This window comes from Magallana gigas, chromosome 6 (assembly GCF_963853765.1).
Source record: "Magallana gigas chromosome 6, xbMagGiga1.1, whole genome shotgun sequence".
NCBI classification, from domain to species: domain Eukaryota; kingdom Metazoa; phylum Mollusca; class Bivalvia; order Ostreida; family Ostreidae; genus Magallana; species Magallana gigas.
In genome coordinates, this window is record NC_088858.1 from 19,159,023 (window position 1) to 19,180,663 (window position 21,641).

The 21,641-nt window shown below is 33.8% G+C and overlaps 2 protein-coding genes and 1 non-coding gene across 8 annotated transcripts; 2 read left to right on the forward strand and 1 right to left on the reverse strand.

Moving 5' to 3' along the window:
• Positions 1-1,874: 1,874 nt before the first annotated feature.
• On the reverse strand, positions 1,875-16,963 carry LOC105335429 (ethyl acetate hydrolase). Of its 6 annotated transcripts, none has more exons than XM_034468571.2 (8): positions 16,653-16,963; positions 14,231-14,366; positions 12,628-12,749; positions 9,860-9,957; positions 8,695-8,789; positions 7,558-7,694; positions 6,354-6,440; positions 1,875-4,719 (listed from the first exon to the last, which is right to left on the reverse strand). In XM_034468571.2, the coding sequence occupies exons 1-8, from the start codon at positions 16,867-16,869 to the stop codon at positions 4,652-4,654; spliced, it is 960 nt and encodes a 319-aa protein (XP_034324462.1). In that variant the 5' UTR covers positions 16,870-16,963; the 3' UTR covers positions 1,875-4,651. The 6 variants fall into 6 exon arrangements, with proteins under 6 accessions (XP_034324462.1, XP_034324465.1, XP_034324464.1 ...); XM_034468574.2 differs by lacking the exon at positions 7,558-7,694 and adding an exon at positions 7,367-7,503 and having other exon boundaries at positions 16,653-16,962; XM_034468573.2 differs by lacking the exons at positions 7,558-7,694; positions 9,860-9,957 and adding exons at positions 7,367-7,503; positions 9,724-9,821 and having other exon boundaries at positions 16,653-16,961.
• A 95-nt stretch (positions 16,964-17,058) lies between these two features.
• On the forward strand, positions 17,059-21,356 carry LOC105335428 (ribokinase). Its single transcript, XM_011439275.4, has 7 exons — positions 17,059-17,211; positions 17,469-17,601; positions 17,772-17,898; positions 18,243-18,407; positions 18,934-19,022; positions 19,401-19,589; positions 20,585-21,356. Exons 1-7 carry the CDS (start codon positions 17,168-17,170, stop codon positions 20,783-20,785), a joined length of 948 nt encoding a protein of 315 aa, XP_011437577.3. The 5' UTR covers positions 17,059-17,167; the 3' UTR covers positions 20,786-21,356.
• Positions 18,588-18,660, forward strand: Trnat-agu (transfer RNA threonine (anticodon AGU)). The gene has a single exon. It is a non-coding gene; the product is annotated as a tRNA-Thr (tRNA).
• Positions 21,357-21,641: the final 285 nt, after the last annotated feature.

Below are 21,641 nucleotides of genomic sequence, written 5' to 3' on the forward strand. Positions count from 1 at the left end.
AATGTTTCTCCATAAGAAAGATATGGACCGGACACGATTGCACAGACAGACGGACAAACGGACGGACGGACAAGGTGATTCCTATATACCCCCCCCCAAACTTTGTTTTTGGGGGGTATAAATACATGTTTATAGTTATTAAACAAGCAGCCCATGGGCAACATTGCTCACCAGAGCAACCGTCAACCATGTTGCAAATCAGCTTTATGGAGTCATATACAAAATCCATGTATATGAACAATTTTTAAAAATTGATATTTTTAAAACTTTTTGCAGATATTCTTTTGCTAGAAAATTGAGCCCTTTTTGTACCTGGATGATTTCATAGTACTGTAATATTGTATATTGAGCATTCAGTTCTCAAGACCAGAAAGATCAACTATTCATATAAATATAAAAAATTAAGAATCACTAATCAACTAATGTCAAGATTTGTGCATGTAAATAATACCATATACTATAACATTTGAATTTTTGAGAGTAATCAAACTTATTTCCTATTTAAAAATTCAACCCCCTCTTCCACCCCCCCCCCCCAATTGTGGCCTCATTCTACCCCAATGGATCATGATTTGAACAAACTTGAATCTACACAACCTAAAGATGCTTCCACACAAGTTACAGTTTGTCTAGCCAATTGGTTTTTGAGAAGAAGATTTTTAATGATTTTTTTCTCTATTTATTCTTTTGTAAAAATTTGACCCCCAATTGTGGCCCCACCCTACCCCTGAGGATCATGATTAGAACAAACTTGAATCTACACTACCTAAGGATGCTTCTAAACAAGTTACTGCTTTTCTGGCCATATATTGTTTTTGAGAAGATTTTTAAGATTTCTTTTTTAATATTAATATTTAAAATTTTGTCCCCCATTGTGGCCCAACCCTAATTCCAGGGATCACAATTTGAAAAACTTGAATCTGCACGACCTAATGATGCTTCCACACAAGTTACAGCTTTTTGGCCAAAGGCTTATGCTTTTTGAGAAGATGTTTAATGATATTTGTATATATATTAAGATGTAAAAATTTAACCCCCCTCCCCAATTGTGGCCCCACCCTCACCCCAGGGATCATGATTGGAAGAAATTTGAATATACATGACCTCAGGATGCTTTCACACAAGTTACAGCTTTTCTTGCCATATGGTTTTTGAGAAGATTTTGAAAAATACCAACAAATTTTCAATAATTATAAATAAACTCTCCCTTAACAAAGATATAGGCCTTTTTTAACTTGATTTATTTGAGAGCCCTTCTCCCAAGGATGCTTTGTGCCAAGTTTGGTTGAAATTGGCCGAGTGGTTCTTGAGAAGAAGATGAAAATTAATGTGAAAAGTTTACAAACGACGGACAACGGTCAAATTTTTATAAAAAAAAGTTCACTTGAGCCTTCGGCACAGGTGAACTAAAAACCCACCCCTGAACCATAATATTACGTACTGGTATATTGATGCTGTTATATTTGACGCCGAGATGCATATAAAGTACATGTAATAGTCAGACCATGGGGTTATTCTGACCCTTTTTTGATACCAGGGTCCAACGCTTATAATTTTCCCTACAAAACATAATTATGTGTTTTAACTGATTATGCATTGTAGTGTAAGTTGGCCAAGTGAAACCTTCAAAAATTGTTTAGATTACCGGTACTAAGAGATGTGATGTTTTGGTCCATATATGATTTGCTTAAAATTCTCATTATGTAAATGCATAGTATAAATGTATTGCATAAAAAGTTAAACTTTAAGAATTTACATCTGTATTAAATCTTTTGTGCTAACACAATTCAAATTTAATGCACAATAAATCAAATGAATTTGAAGCATGGTGTAACTCATTGTACATGTTCATAGGGATAGAATTAAATGCAACATTCAGAGTTTCTAAGTCAATTTATTGCATTTAACAAAAGTGTCTGAAGAGACTATATATACTGCTGTTACATCAAAGCAAACAATCATTCTCATTAACATTCCTACAAGTGTCCTCATTGTATCAAAATAAACAAACAAACAAAAAATGAAACCATGTTAAAAATATTGAACCAGCAAAATGAAACAAGCACCAATATAATATTATTTTGAAACATATGACATAATGCCATTGTAAACAGGGTATTAAGAAAAAAGTACATGTATGTTTAAAGTGGTTAAAAAAAATGGCAGTTAATAAAATTGATCGTCTTGGTCATATACAAGTCTGTGAGTTGTCAGAGCAACGAAAAAAAAAATTATAGCTTTGCTGCGCGTTGTTTCTTTCTCACCTTGTATTGAAAAAAATCTAGTTCAGATAAATGTTATAAAAAACTATTGTTTATCAAAATCACAACAGGATTTTTCATGTAGTAGACATGTACAATATTTAACAAAACATGGATTAAACTTCCAGCCACTTAAAAGGCAAGACAGTCATGAGCTTCCAACAGAGTACATGGAGCCTCATTTGTAGATTTTGGGTACTTTCAATAATTGAATATACATGACATTGTAAATAAAATACAGAAATACTTTGTAATTGGGAGGTGCATTTGATAATAATCTTTGTTATAGTATTTTTGTTTATTTTGAAAATGTCAGATGTGACTGGCAAGACACATTCTGCATATCGTTGAAACTTATTGTAAAATGCATGTACCAAGACAAGATCAGTACTGTCACAACTTATTGGCTGTATATGCAAAAACTGTTTATTTATGGGGTTTTATATCAACTTCACAGAACTGTAAAAAAAATATATAAAACATTGCTCAAACTTGAATCAGTCATAACAAAAAATGGCACTTTATGAACAAGTTTAAAAAAAAAAAAATACTGTACTTCAGCAATAAAAAATTACAATGACTAGCACAAAAAAGAACAACCAAATTTGAGATGGAAGACCTACAACGAAAATTGGGAAACTTCCTTGAGATAAATTACAGAGTTCTAAACACTTCCCACTGAAAATCAGCTCTACATATTAGATCATAGTTATTTGCTTTTTTATTTATGGTAAGTCAAGAAGAATTGACTAATTTTCAAATATAAAAGTGCGGTTACATGATGCAATCTCGCACTTAATTTTCCATCTGATTTTATCATTCGATTCGACTTTCAACTAAAATTGTACCGTGTGACCACCTAGTCGAAAATAAAGTCTGAAAGTCGATTAAAAAATCTGAAGTGCGTCCGATTTTCGATCGACTCTCTGGTGAGAATTAACTTTTTCCTGACAATTATAAAATTGAATAAGTTTTAATAATTGAAAATCAATTGCAAAATTAAATCGTTTGACCACCTCAAGATTTCAATTATTTTGACTTATTTGAGCAAGTCGATTTAAAATTGGATGAAAAATTTCATTGTGTAAATACATCTTAAAATGTATCTAATTGTACTAATTGCTTCTGCTCATAATTGTGCATGTAAATGTAAATTTTGCACCAACAAGCTTGACTGCAGATATCTGTGTGATGTTATACCGGTACTAGGACAGATGAGAAAAACCTTATGTTAAGTCACTGATAATCTAGTTCTCAAGCCCTAGTTCTTAGGAAATCTGTAAGACCACCAAAACCACTTCCCCATCTCAGCATTATGACTTACAAAGGACATGTCCCAAACTTAGATGTACACGTATATATATATGTATATATCTGCAGGTATTTACAAACTAGGTAGAGACAAAGTCAGCCTTTAAAAAATGCAGACTTTTAAACAACTTCAAACCAATGAAAAAAAAAGATATGACTGAAACTGTTTAGTTGAGTCTTTGGTCCAAGCAAAAATACTATTTTCAAAAACCAAGAACAATAAAATGCAGATATAGAAAATGAAAAATAGTTGTCCACCTTAATTTACACCATACTTGTTGCAACTTGAGCTTCGATCAATCGATCTTCCATTCAATTTTTAGCATTATATACATACAACATAGCAATAGCATCAGGCGTAAGATATTCCTAAAAGCATATTTAAAAGAGGTTTTGTTAAAGTAACAAGATGAAAAAATATATAAATTGTACTATACAGCATAAACAAGTACTTCTACTAATTACACAGTACCAGTACTAACCGTAGCAAAATTAAACTTAAAACAGACAGTTAATAACATTGAAAATACAATAAACTGGTTCTCCTGATTTCCACCAAAAAATAAATCTTTTTTATATGGAAACAAAATATGAGACAGAATTAAGAAAACTATTTCACTTGTTCAAAATCTTATCCTCATTATTATAGTGCATACATTCTAAATTTATGTTATCAATTACATATAGAAACTACATATATGGTTAATGTAAAAGACAATATCATGGCTATATCACTGGTTAGTAAAACCTTTATCAAAGCTAATCAATCAAATTGCACATATATACATCATCATTTATCAAAATAGTTTAAATACATGTACACTACACTATACCTAGTAGATTTTTTATCAAGGCTACGATACTAAATTCATACAGTGTATATTTTTTCTTCCCTTAAAATAGTTCTAGATACACTTAACTGTCTAAGAGATATTATCTTGGCTACAATGTAAATTACAATAATCCTTATTCTGAGTAGATGTGATATGACAGCATTCAACATTGACCAATCAAATTGGGTTTTACAATTGAGTGTTGGGCTGCTGCTGCTGTTGAGATGGAAGCAGTGATTTTGAGGTTCAGGAGTGTGTTTTGATAAACTTGGATACTTTCTCGTGGGCTCTAAGGCAACACTCTTTAAAATGTCCTGAAGAAGGAGAGAAAACTTTTAATTAAAATAAAATACATGTATCATATGAGAATTCATGACTAACTTGCACATTTCACTTCAATCAAAAATTCATGAGGTCATAAATTGACTTTTGACCAGCAATAGGGATATCCCCCTAGGCCCCTAATGCTAACACCACATAGCGGGGGAATCCCTTAACCAATCAAATTTGCTAAATTATAATTTCCAAAAATAACAAACTCAACTAGACAACATTGAGATGGTGACCATCTCAAAAGGCCTTGCTTAAATAATGGACAATAGGATGAAAAGAATTTCAGAGAATTTTGCTTTGACCTTGACCTATAAATTTTCCAGCTGGCATAGAACTTCTAATTCAATCTCAATACCCTTTACATACAGGCATTTTTGTTCAATCTAAGCAAGATTAAGCTAATGGGAAATAATCTATGGAATAAAACTGATTATAAAGAGATCTACTTTAACCTTCACATTGACTTGGTTCAAGGTCACTGCACACCATTAACCACAAAGCTCTGTTTAAGTACAGTATTAGACATCCAAACAGAGCTGGAGAGTATATATATGCTCATTTAAAAAAAAGTTTGTGTGTGATCCAATATGACCTTGACACTTGACCTACAAACATCATTCAAAGTCACTGCATACCCTTTGACCAAAGGCACAATATAGGTGAAGTATGAGTCAGATTGGAGCAAAGGGAGAGAAGAAATGCTCCTGACAAGGATTTTTCATATAATTCTGCTGTGACCTTCACATTTGACCTTGAAAATTGCTTCAACGTCACAACACATCTGTAATCCATAACCTCTGTTTATGTGAAGTATGAGCCATATACGGCTAAGTAGAAAGTATAATCTAAAAAAAAACAACAATTTTTTTAGTTGTCCAATATGACCTTGACTTACAAACTTTTGATCAAGGTCACTGCACACCCTTTAACCATAGACACTCTGTGAGTGAAGTATGAGCCAGATTGGACCAAGGGGAAAGAAGATATGCCCCGGACAAGGATTTTATATATAATTCTGCTATGACCTTAACCTTAGAATGGTTTGGAACCTCCCCCTTCTACATATAAGCTTCAAATGGTGCAAGTAAAAGATCAAAGCGATCTTAAGTATACTGCATAATGGCATGAAAAGCTTCAGTAATATAAAAACATGTAAAACGACTATTTCATGCCTAAACAGTCAATGATCCAAAAATTTTCCCTTGGTTCAGGGAACAGCTCAGTATTTTCTATTGCCCAAGTTTGTTGTATACTGTACAATCCTTATGAAGTGAAAGTAAATTTTGGGAGGGGAAGACAGAAAGAAGGAGGAGAGAGGGATAGGGGCATTTTTGACTTAAGGAAATAAAATATAAACCACATTCATGAGATGGTTAACTGTTTAAGAAAGATGCTTGAAAAGGGATAAAGAAATTAAAATCATCACAATTATAAACAAAAAAGAGAAGAAACACAATAAAGGAAAAACTTAACCATATATACTACAGCTTATCATAAAATTTCTGCAATTGCTTTCATACTCCTTACATCTACATGAAAAAATATATTGTTTCACAATAAGAACTAGCGGAACCAATTGTTAAAGTTGCCTACTTTAAATTAAATAAATTTCTACCTGGAAGATGGAAGAATCCGTGAGTCACACCTTTTACTGTGAAGATCTGTGACTTCACGCCTGCCTCCTTTAGTTTCTCATGGTACGCTAATAACAGGGAATGAAGTAAGTGATCAAATTCATTCTCAAATGTTCTCTGTTTCATACATGATTTTTAAAAAATCCAAAAATTTCATACAGATATATGTTTATTATATGACATGGATGAGAAAAACATGTTTTTAGTTGTATATATCAATATTTCAAGTAAGTTAATTACTTATGTTTTCATTCTGTTATGTGATACATGCACATGGCTATATGTATACATGTTCTATACACTGATCATTACATTACTGTGCATACTGTACATAATATAGTTATTATTAATGCAGGTTTACTTACACATATAATATATAGTATAAAAAAAATACCAAAAGGCACTATTGCAAGAAAAATAAAACTCTCCTCCCCCAATAAAACAACAACACTAACCCCCCCCCCCCCCCAAAAAAAAGAGGAAAATTCTCATTTCTTTTAAAATATATGCAACTTAAATAAAGTATACATTGTAAGTATTTTATCATGAACATATGATATATTAGACCAAGAGAAAAATTAGTTTTGGTCAAACAAATAGCAATATGTCAAAATATCTCTCAACATGTTAAAGGCAAAAAACTTTCCTCATTTGGCTCTCTCAAAACTAAGTTAATTTAATTAGATCTCTTTTCTTTTATTCTAATTCTCTGCATATATGGATTATTAAGTTTCTACTCTTAAGATGACCTAATAGTTTCTAGCTTTATTGAATAATGAATATATTGCTTTATATATCAAATGTATCTTTAATATCCACTGAACAAGCACGGAATGAGTACGAGGACTAAATGACCAATATCTTCCAACCCAAAACAAAATAAACCAAAAAAAGCTCCTTTAACATTTTCTAATTGCTCCACGAAGCTAATCAGAGATAAATGGTAGAAACACAATAGAGTGATCTTTTTGACAAAAGTGCAAGCCATGCTTACCAATACCCTCATCCCTCAGTGCATCAAGTTCAGCGATTATAATCAATGCCGGCGGAAGTGTGTTAAAGTTAGTGTGAAGCAAAGGAGAAGCTCTAGCATTGTCAAGGTCAGAGCGATCTATGTAGTGGTCCATGAACCTAAAAGACAGAGAGGTTATAGGTTACACAGATATTATCGAAGGCCTGTCTCACCATAACCCTGGTCTCGATTCTGATCCAACTCGGCTAAGATTATCAACGCTGGCGGAAGACCACTAAACTTTTTCTGTAGGATGGCAGAGGCTTTGGGATTTGTTATATCTTTTTCATCAATGTATTTTTCTGTAAACCTAAAATAGAATGCCTGTAATCTGTAGATCTGTTTTGCAGGAGGGTGCTTGTTGTGAAGTTAATAATAAGTCTAACATGCATTAATTGGCACAAGTCACCTAGCTCCCATGAAGCCTGAGTACTGGTTTACATTTCCATTAACATATAGTATATACCTGAGTCGAAAAAAAAGATAGTACATGATTTTTAAAAAAAATTCTGTGTCTAATATTATGCACTGAATGCTTATTTTTGGATATCGTCGGTTCTACAACACACCAGGCCATGGAGACAAATTATTATACAGTGTGTTATGCTGTGCAAACTAATATTGCACTACCGCGCAGTATTCAATTTGTCTGCACAACCTGATGTGTTAAAGGACTGATGATATCCAAAAAGAGCATTCAATGCTTAAGTAATTCTTAAGTATGGACATGAATAACTTCATTTCATTATCAATATTTATCCAGTCAATTATAATGCTGAAACTTGTTTATCAAATAATGCAAGGGCAGACAATGTGACTTTTACTTGCACGAGACATAGATATTTGTACATATTAAGTCTTTGGAGTGTTGCAATTTAGTTGTTTTGGTATTTTCTAATCCAAGTACCAGGGTCCTTTATCAATCAACTATTTTAAACACCAGTATGACATCATATTATGCCTAGAATACTTTATCTGAAGGAAACAACACGTACCTTGCTATTTTCCTATACTGCACATGTACTTGCTTATATCTCTTGAGCAAAACAAACTAAAAGTTGTGACTGATAAACAATCAGGTGTACTTGCAGATGAACAGACAGACAGATGGATTGATAAATGAATGGATAGAAAGATAGATAAATAGATAAACAGATGATGATCAGATGAATGGATGGACAGACAGATGGAGGGACAGATAAATGGATGGACAGACAGAAGAATAGATTGTCAGATAAATGAATGGACAGATTCGATTGATATAAACATGTCTGGTATGGTAGACTGAAGATATGAACGCGAAACATTACCAATCCACCATCTTTTTTGTGAGTCCAGGCATTTCTGCGAATTCCTCTGCAGACTTGTAGTTCCTCCTCAAGTCAACATTAGGGTACACTAGCACCTACGCAAGAAATAATGACCATATAAGTCTGTATGTAATATAGTCATATACACAATATTGACAAAATGCGGAATATTTTTGTTAGAATCTATTATAATTGTGAAACATAGCTTTACTTCTGTTTATATATATATAAAGTTGAACCAAAAAATATGAATTTTACATAACAAATTAATAATATCTGAAATCATAAGTTAATTGTTAACTGGAAATCAAATTAACTATATAATTCATTCATCACATTTCACATTTACAAACAGCTCAGTACACAACACAACTGAATGTAACAATTAAAAATAAAACAACAACACAGCTAGACGAAACTCGATGGATTGAAACTAAACCACAAAACCGTAAAAGAAAAAAAACATCAACTTGAACAGCAGTTAGAAACAAATGTCCTTGATTGTATGCAGTAATACAAAATGAATGTAAACAGTTATATTTATCTGTCATAGTAGCAGCATTATGTGCAAATCTGACAAAAGAGACTTGATAAATTAGGTTGGATTAACTGTCATGAAACAAAGATGAGAAGTATGTATGATAATTAAAATTAAAAGTTTTCTTATGTCATCTGAATCATCTTCAAGTAAACCCCTGTGATATTGTGATTAATTCTTGTTATCCACTTAGCAAAATGGAGACAATGCAAATTATTGACTAAATGAAAAAAAAAATTAAAGCTTTTTAAATAATAGAACTAGTAATTGCATGAAAAAATAAATCAAAATGTAAACTGAGGAGCTAAGACAACATGCAATCATGCAACAAATGCATGAATTCCATTGCATGTTACCTGATACCCTAAATCAGGGACCTCGTGACAAACGAGAGCCGCCATGCGGCTACCCTCACCGTCCCCACCTACCCCCACCGTACTGCGGTTGACAGCCCCTAAAACAGAGGAAGAGAAACGTGCCACCATTATTACCTGGTAGTCAATTTCAGGCAAGTCGTGACAAACCGTCGCGGCCAGGCGGGCCCCTGCACTGTCTCCACCCACCCCCACCGTGCTCTCGTTCGTCGCACCTACTCATCACAAAACAAATCAACCAATCAGTGAATACCTGGTAGTCAATGCCCTCTACATAGTGGCACACCATCGCTGCTATCTGACCCCCTGCACTGTTACCACCGACACCGACTAGACTCTCGTTACTGGCACCTGTAAATCAGCTCATGTTATACAGACAAAACTTCCAATCCGTTGCACCCTCAATCAAATACATGCATGCGAATCCTTTTTAGTTAATAAATTTTTTTCTGAAACTAGTATGAAAAATTTATTTGATGGATTAAAAGTCTGCATGATAATTCAACAAAATAATGCATATTAAATAGATTTTTTTTATGGTAGCTCACTGTGATATAGAAACAATAGCTGTTTTAAATTAATTGTTTATTTATGATAAAACAAACTGGTATGAAACATATTGAATGCAAAAGCAATGTTGACTATGATTATATTTTTTTCAGCTTTTTTTTTAACTTAAGAATAAAATTCATTGGTAGATTAATTGTATTTAATAGTCCATTTGTATTCCCATATTTTCATCTATTTTAACTGCAAAATGAGTAATTTCCCCTTGTACAAAACAATATATCTGTTTATAACTACGGTATTCAAAAATTTTGTTAAAACATAGATTTTAGCATTTTAATATTTGACTCAGTTATTAGGCTAAATAAAATTGAAATTACGGTTCTCAGGCCCGCGCGCATCCGTTTTGAGGGTGCCGCATTGCTAATTTTATTGCATTTTCAATAAAATAAAAAGTTGATAATGCGGAGACCTATCCAGGAAAAAAAAGTTTCCGCTTTCGGTTTGCATATAGTTTTACTATTGTTTCTAATATGCAGCTTCCGGTGTAGTCTTAGTCATTAAGTCGCTTCTTTTCGTACGTAATAACTTTATGATCCAAACCTCCCGATGATAAAGAAGATACTAGTAAAAATGGGGTCGATGGAAATTTTGGACTTAAAACGAATCAAATGTCTGCTGTTTCGATATGTATCCGCCATGGAACCCTTTTAATTCTACCGTGGACTATAATTGAGAGTTTTTCTGATGGATGTTTTTTGTTAGACCTGTACGAGGGCGTGAAATCGATGAAATTCGATTGGGAAAATTGGACCTCCCCAGAAATATTACTTGGTGCCTCCGTTTCTTTGTCAGTTGGCAAACACAAGAACAGTTTGGACGCCGCGATTTTAACCATTATAAACTTGCGGGGTTTATTGATAACTGCTGTGTATTCAGGACTTACTTCTTAACTGTGAAGAAATGTGGTCCTAGTAACTGTCGGATCAATAATGTTTGGCCCCAAAATTGCATAATGATATCTCTAGCCAGTTACACAACTTTCCTGATCCAGTGCCAGGTATTTTAGAGTAAACATCATATATGTCATTTTACGTTTTGTAAAGTGGATTAGTATTTTTCTTTATTTTTAAATGACTGTCATTTATTAAAGGAGAAGGAGGACACTACAAGGAGTTCAATGAGGTTTTTTGAACCAATACTACAGAGGAACACTGTCCTTCTTTATCATCAAAACGAGCACAATCAACTGCAAGCAGACATGGAATTCCATTTACTCTATCTGCTCAGACTGCCAAAACAGTGAAACAAATGGGAACCTGCATAGATTGCCAGAAACCCAGAGTCTTATAAGTTATATAGTGCTACTAAACTTGGTGCCCAAAAAAGTGCCTTGCTTACCAAAATCATTGGACTTTATCAGTTTTCATGTGGATCTGAATTTAGGAATTAAAACCTGATAATCCTGAGAAAGCACCCTCAATATGCGCTCTGTTGTAGAAAGTTTATATGAGATCAAATTTGGCCAGCGCATCTCCAACTGAGACCCCTTACTACATGTACAGCTCTGGTGTATTTCCCCCAATATGCTATCACTGTGGGACACAAGACACATATACAGAAGAAGTACAGTACCCAATGTGTCATGATTGTGTTGTTTCACAACAACAGCCCCGTTAAAACGGAAGAGTGTTCAAAGCCTAAGAGCAAAGAAGCAGAAAAATGAAAACAAACAGTTTACTTATAAAAGAATAGATATTTTTTTCATTTGACTTAAATATTAAATATCATTGTTGTACTTTGAAAGTTGCAGCTTGAATAAAGAAAATCTTGTTTTTTAAATTTTAGGTAGTTAATTTCTTTCCCAAATAAAAAAAAAGCCTTCCTCATCTGTTTTTTTACCAATAAAAAAGAAAAAAAAAAGCCTCCCTCCCTCATCTAATTTTGGAAAATTTGGCCTGAGAACCAGAGAATTAATTTTATGTGGCCTTAGTTTTCCCCTGTTTCATTAAACAGTTCCTGCAGCTTACTCACAGGAAACAATACTACTAATTTATCATCCCCAGATACATGAACATCTTGTTCATACTGTACAGAATGATCATATTACATATAATGGTATTGTTGTGATAAATCTATCATGCAATGAACTGCATACAAAAATAATATAATGGTTGTTTATCAATCATTATCTATCATGAAAATGAATCAATTCATATCATCAAATAGTAAGAAGAAAGTCAGAAATAATATCCAAGTTGATATATACATAATACCCGATATCCAGGGTTTATTTTTTTTATGAGTGTTGTAAATTTTGCAAAAATGAAGATATTTGTAACATTTTTATATTCACAATTAATATCAAGCAAATCTAAAATCTTTTTAAGCTAAAAAGCATCCGCTTTTACATGTATATATAACTGGATATACGGTTGTGCAACTTAAAATACATGTAATAGGAATCAATTATGCTTTATTAATTTATGGCAATTTATTGAACAAAATGATTACCAAGAAGACTTTTGTTCATTTTGACCCAGCGGACCACACATGTGGCGTCTTCATGGTTGGCCGGCCATCTATGTTCTGGGGCAAGGCGATATTCAACATTTACCACCACACAGGGGGCATCTCTGTGAAAGGATTAAAGATTTAATTAGCATACCCGTACATAAACATTCTGGTAAGATGTATCAAAAAACGTAAGACAATAATTCTCTCTCTCTCTCTCTCTCTCTCTCTCTCTCTTGGAGACGACAGGAGCAGAACTTACATCCTTGGCTAGCAAAGATGTATAAATGCATAGCTTTTAACATTCAAGACTGAAAAGTAAAGTTAACAATTTTTACATTTCTCAAGATATCAATTTATTTTTCATCCTGTAAAAGATAAAACACCCCAGAAAGATCTAATTAAGTACTTCGCTGATGTAAAATTGACAGTATCCCAATGCATCTTATTCACAAGACAACCCCCCCCCCCCTTTCTATTCTTTAAAAGCTCAACAACACAGCTATCACACTGGCGAATATATACCCTTTGTAAACAAATGTCAGTGCACTCCATAGACTTGCCAGGATTGTAAAACACAGAGAGAGGTTCACTGTTCACTATGTAAACCATGTCAATTATGTGCACTAAACCTGGTAATTCAGGCATGCATGTTTACACTTAAAAAACAGTCATCATGTCAGGAACAATCAAACTTGAACAGATTTATGTAATGGAGGTTTGGCAGTCGGATCATCACAATCATTTATTACCCTGCCGTAAAGACGTAGTAAAGATCAGAGTATTAACATAACAAGTTTAACCTCAGCTGCTGAGTTATCAACCATCGGTGGAGGTATACCTCAATAAGATCAGCTTATCTTTGAATCTCTTGAGAGATTTACATCAACAACTTTGCACAGAAGCATTTTGAAAATTTCAGCAAAATATGTTATATACACAAATAAATCAGTCAGCTGGCATTCAATGGTTCAAGTTATCAATTCTCATAGTGAGATTGATATCTGTAATTTTTACTATAAAACAAAATATATTATAATTTAAAGTATGAGAGTTTTAAAATTAAGTGCTACAAACTGCATGAAAAATAGAATTTCTCAAAGATGTCCGCAGCTAGTAGTAACTAGAATATATAAACTGTGTATGTGAAGTAGTCAAATAAATGTCTCTGAGAGCCTCTTTAAGCCTCCACCAGACTGGTTCCATCTTATCTGTCTTGATTAATTAAGCTACTGATTGAGCAGTTTATTACCACATAGGTACATATGGTGATTTCAAGGAAACAACTTCAGCATGCAACATAAAATAGTAATGTACATGTAAAATACATGTATTTACTTACAAGAAATGCTTCATTTTTTTTTCAAATATGATTTTAAAATTCATATTGATCTACTATGTACAAAAATACTATACAAAGTTCGAATTTCAAAGTTGTGCATGCAGTAATAAGGTTCATTAATTCCCGTAATATTCCAAGTCCAAATCTGATTTTTTCTATGGTAAGAAATGTTTAATGAACAGACAGCCCTGGTTTTCTTTACAGTAAGAATGTTTCAAGAATAAATTAAAATAGTTGTGATTGAAATGGAGATGTGCTCACCTGGAGAAGATTCGACAGATCGTGTCCACTGTTTGACGACACCCAACTACATTCCCCCCGCCATGAAAGTAGACGAACACTGAGGGGGCCACACACAGATCACAGTGCTTGGACCGGTACACAGTGATGGGGATTCCTGAAGAAAAATACAGTACTGCTGAAATACTGTATAATAATGCATGTACGCGGTAGTATTATTAATATTCGTTGGCATTGATTTTCGCACTACATGTATATACATCGAAAATCAGTTTCAATGATACTTAAATTTGTGGCAAATGATTATATTAGTACAATATGCTATTAAATATACTTCATAGAACTTTCTTCTATGAATATATTCACAATAAATATACTTCAATGAACATTTAATTTGTTGATCAACTCAAAAATTCTTGATGTCTGTTCTCTTTGCATTTTCTGTATGCATTTAATTTTCTTAAGATTTTGATTTCTGTAGTATTTTGCACAAAGCTTGAAAAACGTTATCCTAGTATTAAAGATCAATGAAATTGCCTTCATGAAGTTGTCTGCTTTTATAAGCCTCTTGGTTTAAAAAATCAAGGGTGCCCCCTGTTGAGATTTGCGAGTTACGTGTGAGACTGTCTGAAAATTGAGTGTCAGGAAACCCTATTTTTAACAGATCTAAGACAAAAATAAAATTCAACTATTAAGTAGTAGTTGTTTAGGCCTATAAAAAAAAATTGTGTGTATGGGTAACACTGATGAAAAAATTAGGTTAGGTAGGTAGGGATTTTTTTTTATTGTATCATATTTTTTTCTGCATGAATCCTAAGAATGTTTTGTCATATTTAAAAATGGGTTTTTAATAGAAATAATATAAAAATCACAATCGGATAAAAACAGACTTCTAAAAATGGTAGGATCGGGGCATTTTTGTAGGTTAGGTTGGGTTACCCTAAACACACAACTTTTTATTTTTAGGCCTTATGAGTAACATACTACAGTATGTCCTCAATATTCCAGACAGGCAGCATTCCAGATCACAAAACAAGTCGTTTCTAATTATATTCTTCTGACTCTTAAAAAACGGCTCTTACATGTTGTAGTTAAAGCTTTATTGACATTGATTGGCAATAGCATCCTATGTTTCAAATTAACTTTTTCTTCCCTAGAACACCTGCATAAATAGAAATTTTTTTCCCCAATAGCTCGATTAACACTGATCTGTGCTAAGTCCTCAGAATGATTGCATCCCTCTTAAATCATTCCCATTTCCATGTATTCCAATTTTTCTTGTTATACGAATTTTTATAATTTGGTTTTCGTACTTTTTTCCAAGTCAGGAATGTGAAAATACATTTTATATTTATGGTTACTTGGAATATGTCATGACACCTTTCCTATAAAAAAAGAAAATTACAATATATAGAACCATTTCTGTTACGTTCAAGAAAAATATTACATAATTATCTACAATGACTCAATATAAATGTTGTAAGGTACACGTGTGTGATAATCCAAATTCACTTAACATTCCAATGATTTGAAATTGCCAATTTTCCCCACATTAGTTTTAATGAGGCCCTTAATAAAATCCCTTTTCCTCCTCTTCTTCCCTTACATGAGAGGAATCATTATGAGTGCACATGTACAGCACCCTGTAAATCCTCAAGGACCCTGCCACCCTTAGACAAAGATGCATGGTCACATTCTGATTAATTTAATCCTTTGAAAACTGAGCAGTCAAATCAAGGTATTTGACAGACCCAAATTATTCTAAACACCCTAGTATTGTCAGGGACGCATATACCGGTATATACTAACTGTTATATACTTCTCTGGTACGGTTTCACAATTCTAAATAATGATTTCAGCATTATTCATCTATGCATCATCTCATATTGTCAACACAACACAGACATGCAAATATGTTTCAATAATAAATTGATGACAAGTTATTGATGCAGAGGGTATGCATAATTCATTTAATTTAACTGCTATTCAGCTAAGTTTGTTTTAGATGGAATTTCAATAAAAGTTTTTTGAAAAAGAAGGCTGTGGCAGTTTACTTTTTTTATCTACATGCATGTGTATGCACACTACTTGAGAATTTCAATAAGTGTCTTTGTATTCAATTCACACAGAAATATTTGATTATATAGTTGTGATATTGCGATTTAATAATTTTAATCTTTTATCAATCCAAACCATGGCAAGAAAATACAACACTATAGCCAAATTGCAAGAGATTGTAAGAGCATGCAGTACATCTACAAAAACTAGGCCACGCCCACATATTCAAAAACAAAACATACATTATGGTACCATTTTATCAATCATAATATTTATATTTGACTTTTTCAGGATTTCAATACAGTAAGTCAGAAACTAAGTCATGCGATTCAGCTCAGGTGAAACTATAAAACTACACCCGATTTAGAGATAAAATGGATCTTACCATCGCTGCAGTGTTTGGTTGGAACTGTGAACTCTTTCACGGTGCCTTCAAATTCCGTGGTGCCTGCAAAGCGTTTGGCGTTTGCAACGTTTCCTTCCCTTGCCTCTTCCACCGTTAGCTGATCATATGGTTTAGCCCCTGCCTCCGCCCTCAGTTTGAAGTAATTCTCCGTCTCTTCATGTATTTTGTATTTGGGTTTGAATTTATCGAAAGACATTGTGATACAGTACACTGACGGCCTCTTTGCTGCACCGATCGATGGTTTCTGCAAGATTTCAGAGAGCTACTTCCGCTATTAGTTTGCATAGGGAGAATCTCAGAAAATTTAATAACACACTTTTCGCACGTTTTTTCTACCCATTTCATTTAAAATAAGCATTGAAAATCACTTCATGTTGTTATTGTATTTTCAATCTTAACATAATAAATTTAAAAATTCTAAAAAATGCGATAATCACGAAATTTTTAATTTACGTTTTGAAATAAACCCTATTTCTTTTACTTTCACTTTTACAATGGACGTGGTTGTCGTAGGTAGCTGTAACATAGACCTTGTAAGGTATGTAACTTTAACATGTTTAATCGATACGTGTCATCATGCAAAGAGACATAGAAAATGTGTGGTCAAAAAGGAATGTATATGGGGGAGAGGTTTTAAAGATTTTAAAGATTGTGCTGCTCTGACTGTATACAGCGCAGATACACAAACATTTCAATTAAATAAAGGATATAAACACATTAAAAATATAAGTTCCAATTAACACAAGTCTGCAAATAGTTGGCAAATGTTTTAAATTGATTGTTTTTATATACCAGCTATGTGCCTCGATTACCAGCAGCAGGGGAGACTATCGTTGGGAGTAAATTCTCCCAGGGCTTTGGTGGGAAGGGTGCAAACCCTGCTGTGATGTCCGCCAGACTAGGAGCCAAAACTGCCCTTATTAGTATGGTATGCAGTTTAGTCGATACATATTTGTATTTGCATGTACCGATAGTTGGTCCCCTCTCTCTCTCTCTCTCTCTCTCTCTCTCTCTCTCTCTCTCTCTCTCTCTCTCTCTCATGATACTTTAAAGTATTGTCAACATGATCATTAATGATAATCATTCTGAAATTTTAAGGTGGGTGAAGACTCTTTTGGCAAAGAATACAAAGAGGACCTAATCAAAAATAAAATTGATGTCAGTCACGTAGGCACCACTTCGAAGGCAGCTACTGGTGTGGCTCCCATCTTTGTCAATGACAGCGGTAAGTGGCTAAGATTATTTGTTTGGTTGAAAAAAAAAGTTTTGTTTTGAATAGATTGTTTTTCACTTCATTTAATTTTTTGGTGGGGGGATCGAGGGAGTTGTATAATCAATTTGAAATTAATATATATATGGTAACCCGTTAGGTGTGTTTTGGGTTATACAGTTAACCTGCTTCTTTTCTTATCTGAAACAAGGAGGAAATTATATAATTTTAATTTAAACCATACTGATTGATTCAATCATAAATCACTTTTGCTGTCTAAAGCATGTTAAGATAGTATTCTTTTCTTGATTTCAGGGTTTTTAATTTACTTGTACTGGTCATTACTAGCTTATTTTCAGGAGAAAATTCCATTGTGGTTGTTAAAGGAGCCAATGATTATCTCACAGAAGAATGTGTAGAATCTGCTAAAGATTTGATTCGAAATTCAAAAATTCTTTTGTGCAATCTGGAAATTGACCCAAAAGCAACCCTTCATGCCCTGAAGATGGCAAAATCCTTCAATAGTAAGAATAAGTTCCATTCAGTTTAAATAAACAGACATTGTGTATTAATTAAGCAGTATGAATGGTAAACATTTCTTATGATTTTCTAAAATATGTTTGAACGAGGTTGCAAAACATTTTCGTGCAGACATATATATGTCACCGGGTTCACAGGTGTGTGACTGTCAGTCAGTATATCGGGTCTCAATAGCTCATTGGTTAGAGCGCTGGCACAGTACGCCAGAGGCCCTGGGTTCGAGTCCTGGTTGAGACTTGACTTTTCACCACCGTGGGGCGCCAAACGTCACGGGTGGTGAAAAGTCAAGTCTCAACCGGAACTCGAACCCAGGGCCTCTGGCGTACCGTGCCAGCGCTCTAACCAATGAGCTATTGAGACCCAATATATTGACTGACAGTCACACACCTGTGAACCTGGTGACATATATATCCATTTTTATGAGAAATTAAGTTAAGGAACAAATAAGAACAATTGCAACTGGTGAATTCATTGTGAATGACAATTTTATTTGAAATGTTTCTGTTTCAGTAAGAAGTTTATTTAACATGGCACCGGCCACCACTGGGCTTGAAGATTATTTCCAATATTGTGATATTCTAGTTGTTAACGAGTCTGAGGTATTCATTATCATGAATTTAATTAACATTCTTATTTCCCCCAAAAAGATGAGACTTAAGGGGGAGATAGATTGTGATATTCTAGTTATTGAGTGTAAAGTATACATGCATTGTCATTAATTTAATCAACACCCTTTTCCCCCTAAAAGATGAGACTTAAGAGGAGATATTTGAAAGAAAAGAACTATGTCAGTTTTATAATTCAAATGACATTACGGTAATCTGTTCTAACACATTTCTGAATAGCAATTAGTAAACTTTGTTACAATGTTAAATCAATATAAAAAGCCAAATCCATGCAATATGTTATAATTTGACTTCACATACTAGTACATCTAAAATTCCCTTTATACGACCAAATGTCTAGGTTCATTGCAGGCTGAAATAATCACAGGGATGCAAGTGCCTGGGGTACAAGAGGCCAAAACTGCTGCAAAATCAGTCTTACAGAAAGGTTGTCAAGTTGTTATAGTGACACTTGGAGAAAATGGGGCTGTTGTCATGAGTAAAGCAGATGATGAAGCAGTTCACATACCTACTCCTAAAGTCCAAGCCATGGATACCACTGTAAGTTAGCATTAAGGTACATCTGGTCCCTGTCATGGTAGGGTACCATTTAAGGGAGAAAACTGGTCGAGACTTGATCCACACCAATAGAAATTAATTCCATGTTTTACAATGATATGTTTGGCAGTTGATTATGGGGCATTTTGGAATTACAAAGGGCATTTACTATACACTTTACAATTGTGCTAATTCTCTGAGCTTGGAAATTTAGAGGTTATTATTCATGATAATGATTTTGAGGAACTCATTTTAAGGTTCAGGTTAGCTAAATCATAGTTATGCTTATTAGTCAGTTTTTACTAGTAAATAATCTTCACTAGCCAAGAATGAAAGTCTGCTCCTGTTTGGAGATGAGGGAGTGGATAAAAACTGTTGGCACATAAAGATGCTACAAACTTTATCTTCTGAGGCATACCATATATACGAAATGGATATATGCTGAAAACAGTTCTGTATGTATAAATATCAGAGAGTTTCAAGGCCCGTTCAAGGGCTGAGAACTGTCTAATATTTTTTCATACAGAACGGTTAAGGCATATATCGTTCCTATAACACTGCCATTGAATTTCATTGTTGATTTACCTGTGACAGTCCAATTTTGAACAATATCAGAACTGTATCCACTGGTAACGGTCTGATATTAAGAAGCTCATTAATATCGGACTGTCATAGGTAAAATTTTAGAGAGACATCACAGCAATGTTTTAAGAACAAAGAAAGAATTTCATTGTGAAATTAAAATACGGTATTTTTTTTTTGTGTTCAGTGTTACTGTATACAGGGTTATTTTCACCCATTTAGTTTCACCCTTCTACACTTCCAAACAGTTTCGCCCCGTCTTAAATTCGCCCAGACACGCTTGTGTACTAAAGACATAACCTGGAACATTGGAAATTGCCCAATTTTAAATTCACCCGCTGACAACGATGGTGAAAGGGCGAAAATAAAACGGGGGCGAATATTTCCCTGTATACAGTATATGTTATGTGTTTCAGGGTGCGGGTGATGCATTCTGTGGTTCCCTAGCAGTGTTCCTGTCCACTAAGCCTGAGTTAGGTCTCCAGGAGTCTGTGTACAGGGCCAATAGGATCGCAGGGATAACTGTCCAGTTCCCGGGGACCCAGACCAGCTACCCCCACTGGAAGGACCTCCCCCCAGAACTGTTCGGTGAGGAGAGGCTGCTAAAACTAGAGTAAAATGAGCCTCAAAAGTGGAGCATCAAGAAGGATAACTCTGTAAAATCAGACTAGGAAAACATAACTTCACTTCATGGTTGTTGTTTAATCCAAGAAAAAAAAGATAAAGCTATCTAGCTATGCTAAATTGATTATTATGAATTGTGCTGGCTATGTTGAATAAATTACATATAATTTGAATATGCTATCATTTTAGATCATTTATTACTTTGTAAAACTAGGCAATTTGCTTCGTAGTGATGATCAGTTGTGAATGAATTGAAGTACATGCATATTCCAGTATAATCATTTCTTAATTCATGTCAAACTGAAAGAGTTTTAATGACGTTTTCAGATGTTGTATGATTTTTTTACCAATGATTCTCCTTACCAATGCAATATTTATATGTAATCCAAAAATTATATATTTTCATTACCCGGTATATTGTTAATTTGTCAAATCCTCAGGTTGAAATTTTGGTGCTTAATAATTTGTACAGCTGCATGCATACATGTCTATCAATGCATTTTAACAGTAATGTGTAAATGAACTGAAACATAAGTCAATAAATCAGTATTTATTGCTAATCAACTGAATGATGTTTTTATTTTAACATGTACATGATCTCCTTTAAAATAGCGGGTACTAAAACCTACGACAAGAGAAAATGTGTCTGTAATGATTTCATTGCGATTGTCGCATGACATCACAGTAGAGCATTCCGGAATATTTTACCGTTATCTGTTCTAACATTAGTGTTATGTGAAGCATGGTTTTGCCAATATTTCTTGATTTAACGTGTGTTCAACACATTTTAAGCTATGTTAAATAAAATGATACCAATGTTTAACTATTTATAGAGAGTAGTTTGAGTTG

Bases quoted from the DNA above. Each gene is read 5' to 3' on its own strand.
- LOC105335428 (XM_011439275.4), top strand. From the start codon at position 17,168: ATGGACGTGGTTGTCGTAGGTAGCTGTAACATAGACCTTGTAAG. The intron at 17,212-17,468 runs GTATGTAACTTT...TTTATATACCAG, and splicing joins TGTAACATAGACCTTGTAAG to CTATGTGCCTCGATTACCAG. The intron at 17,602-17,771 runs GTATGCAGTTTA...TGAAATTTTAAG, and splicing joins AAACTGCCCTTATTAGTATG to GTGGGTGAAGACTCTTTTGG.
- LOC105335429 (XM_034468571.2), bottom strand. From the start codon at position 16,869: ATGTCTTTCGATAAATTCAAACCCAAATACAAAATACATGAAGAGACG. The intron at 12,750-14,230 runs GTGAGCACATCT...ATCCTTTCACAG, and splicing joins ATCTGTCGAATCTTCTCCAG to AGATGCCCCCTGTGTGGTGG. The intron at 7,695-8,694 runs GTAATGTTTCGC...ATTCTATTTTAG, and splicing joins ACAAAAAAGATGGTGGATTG to GTTTACAGAAAAATACATTG.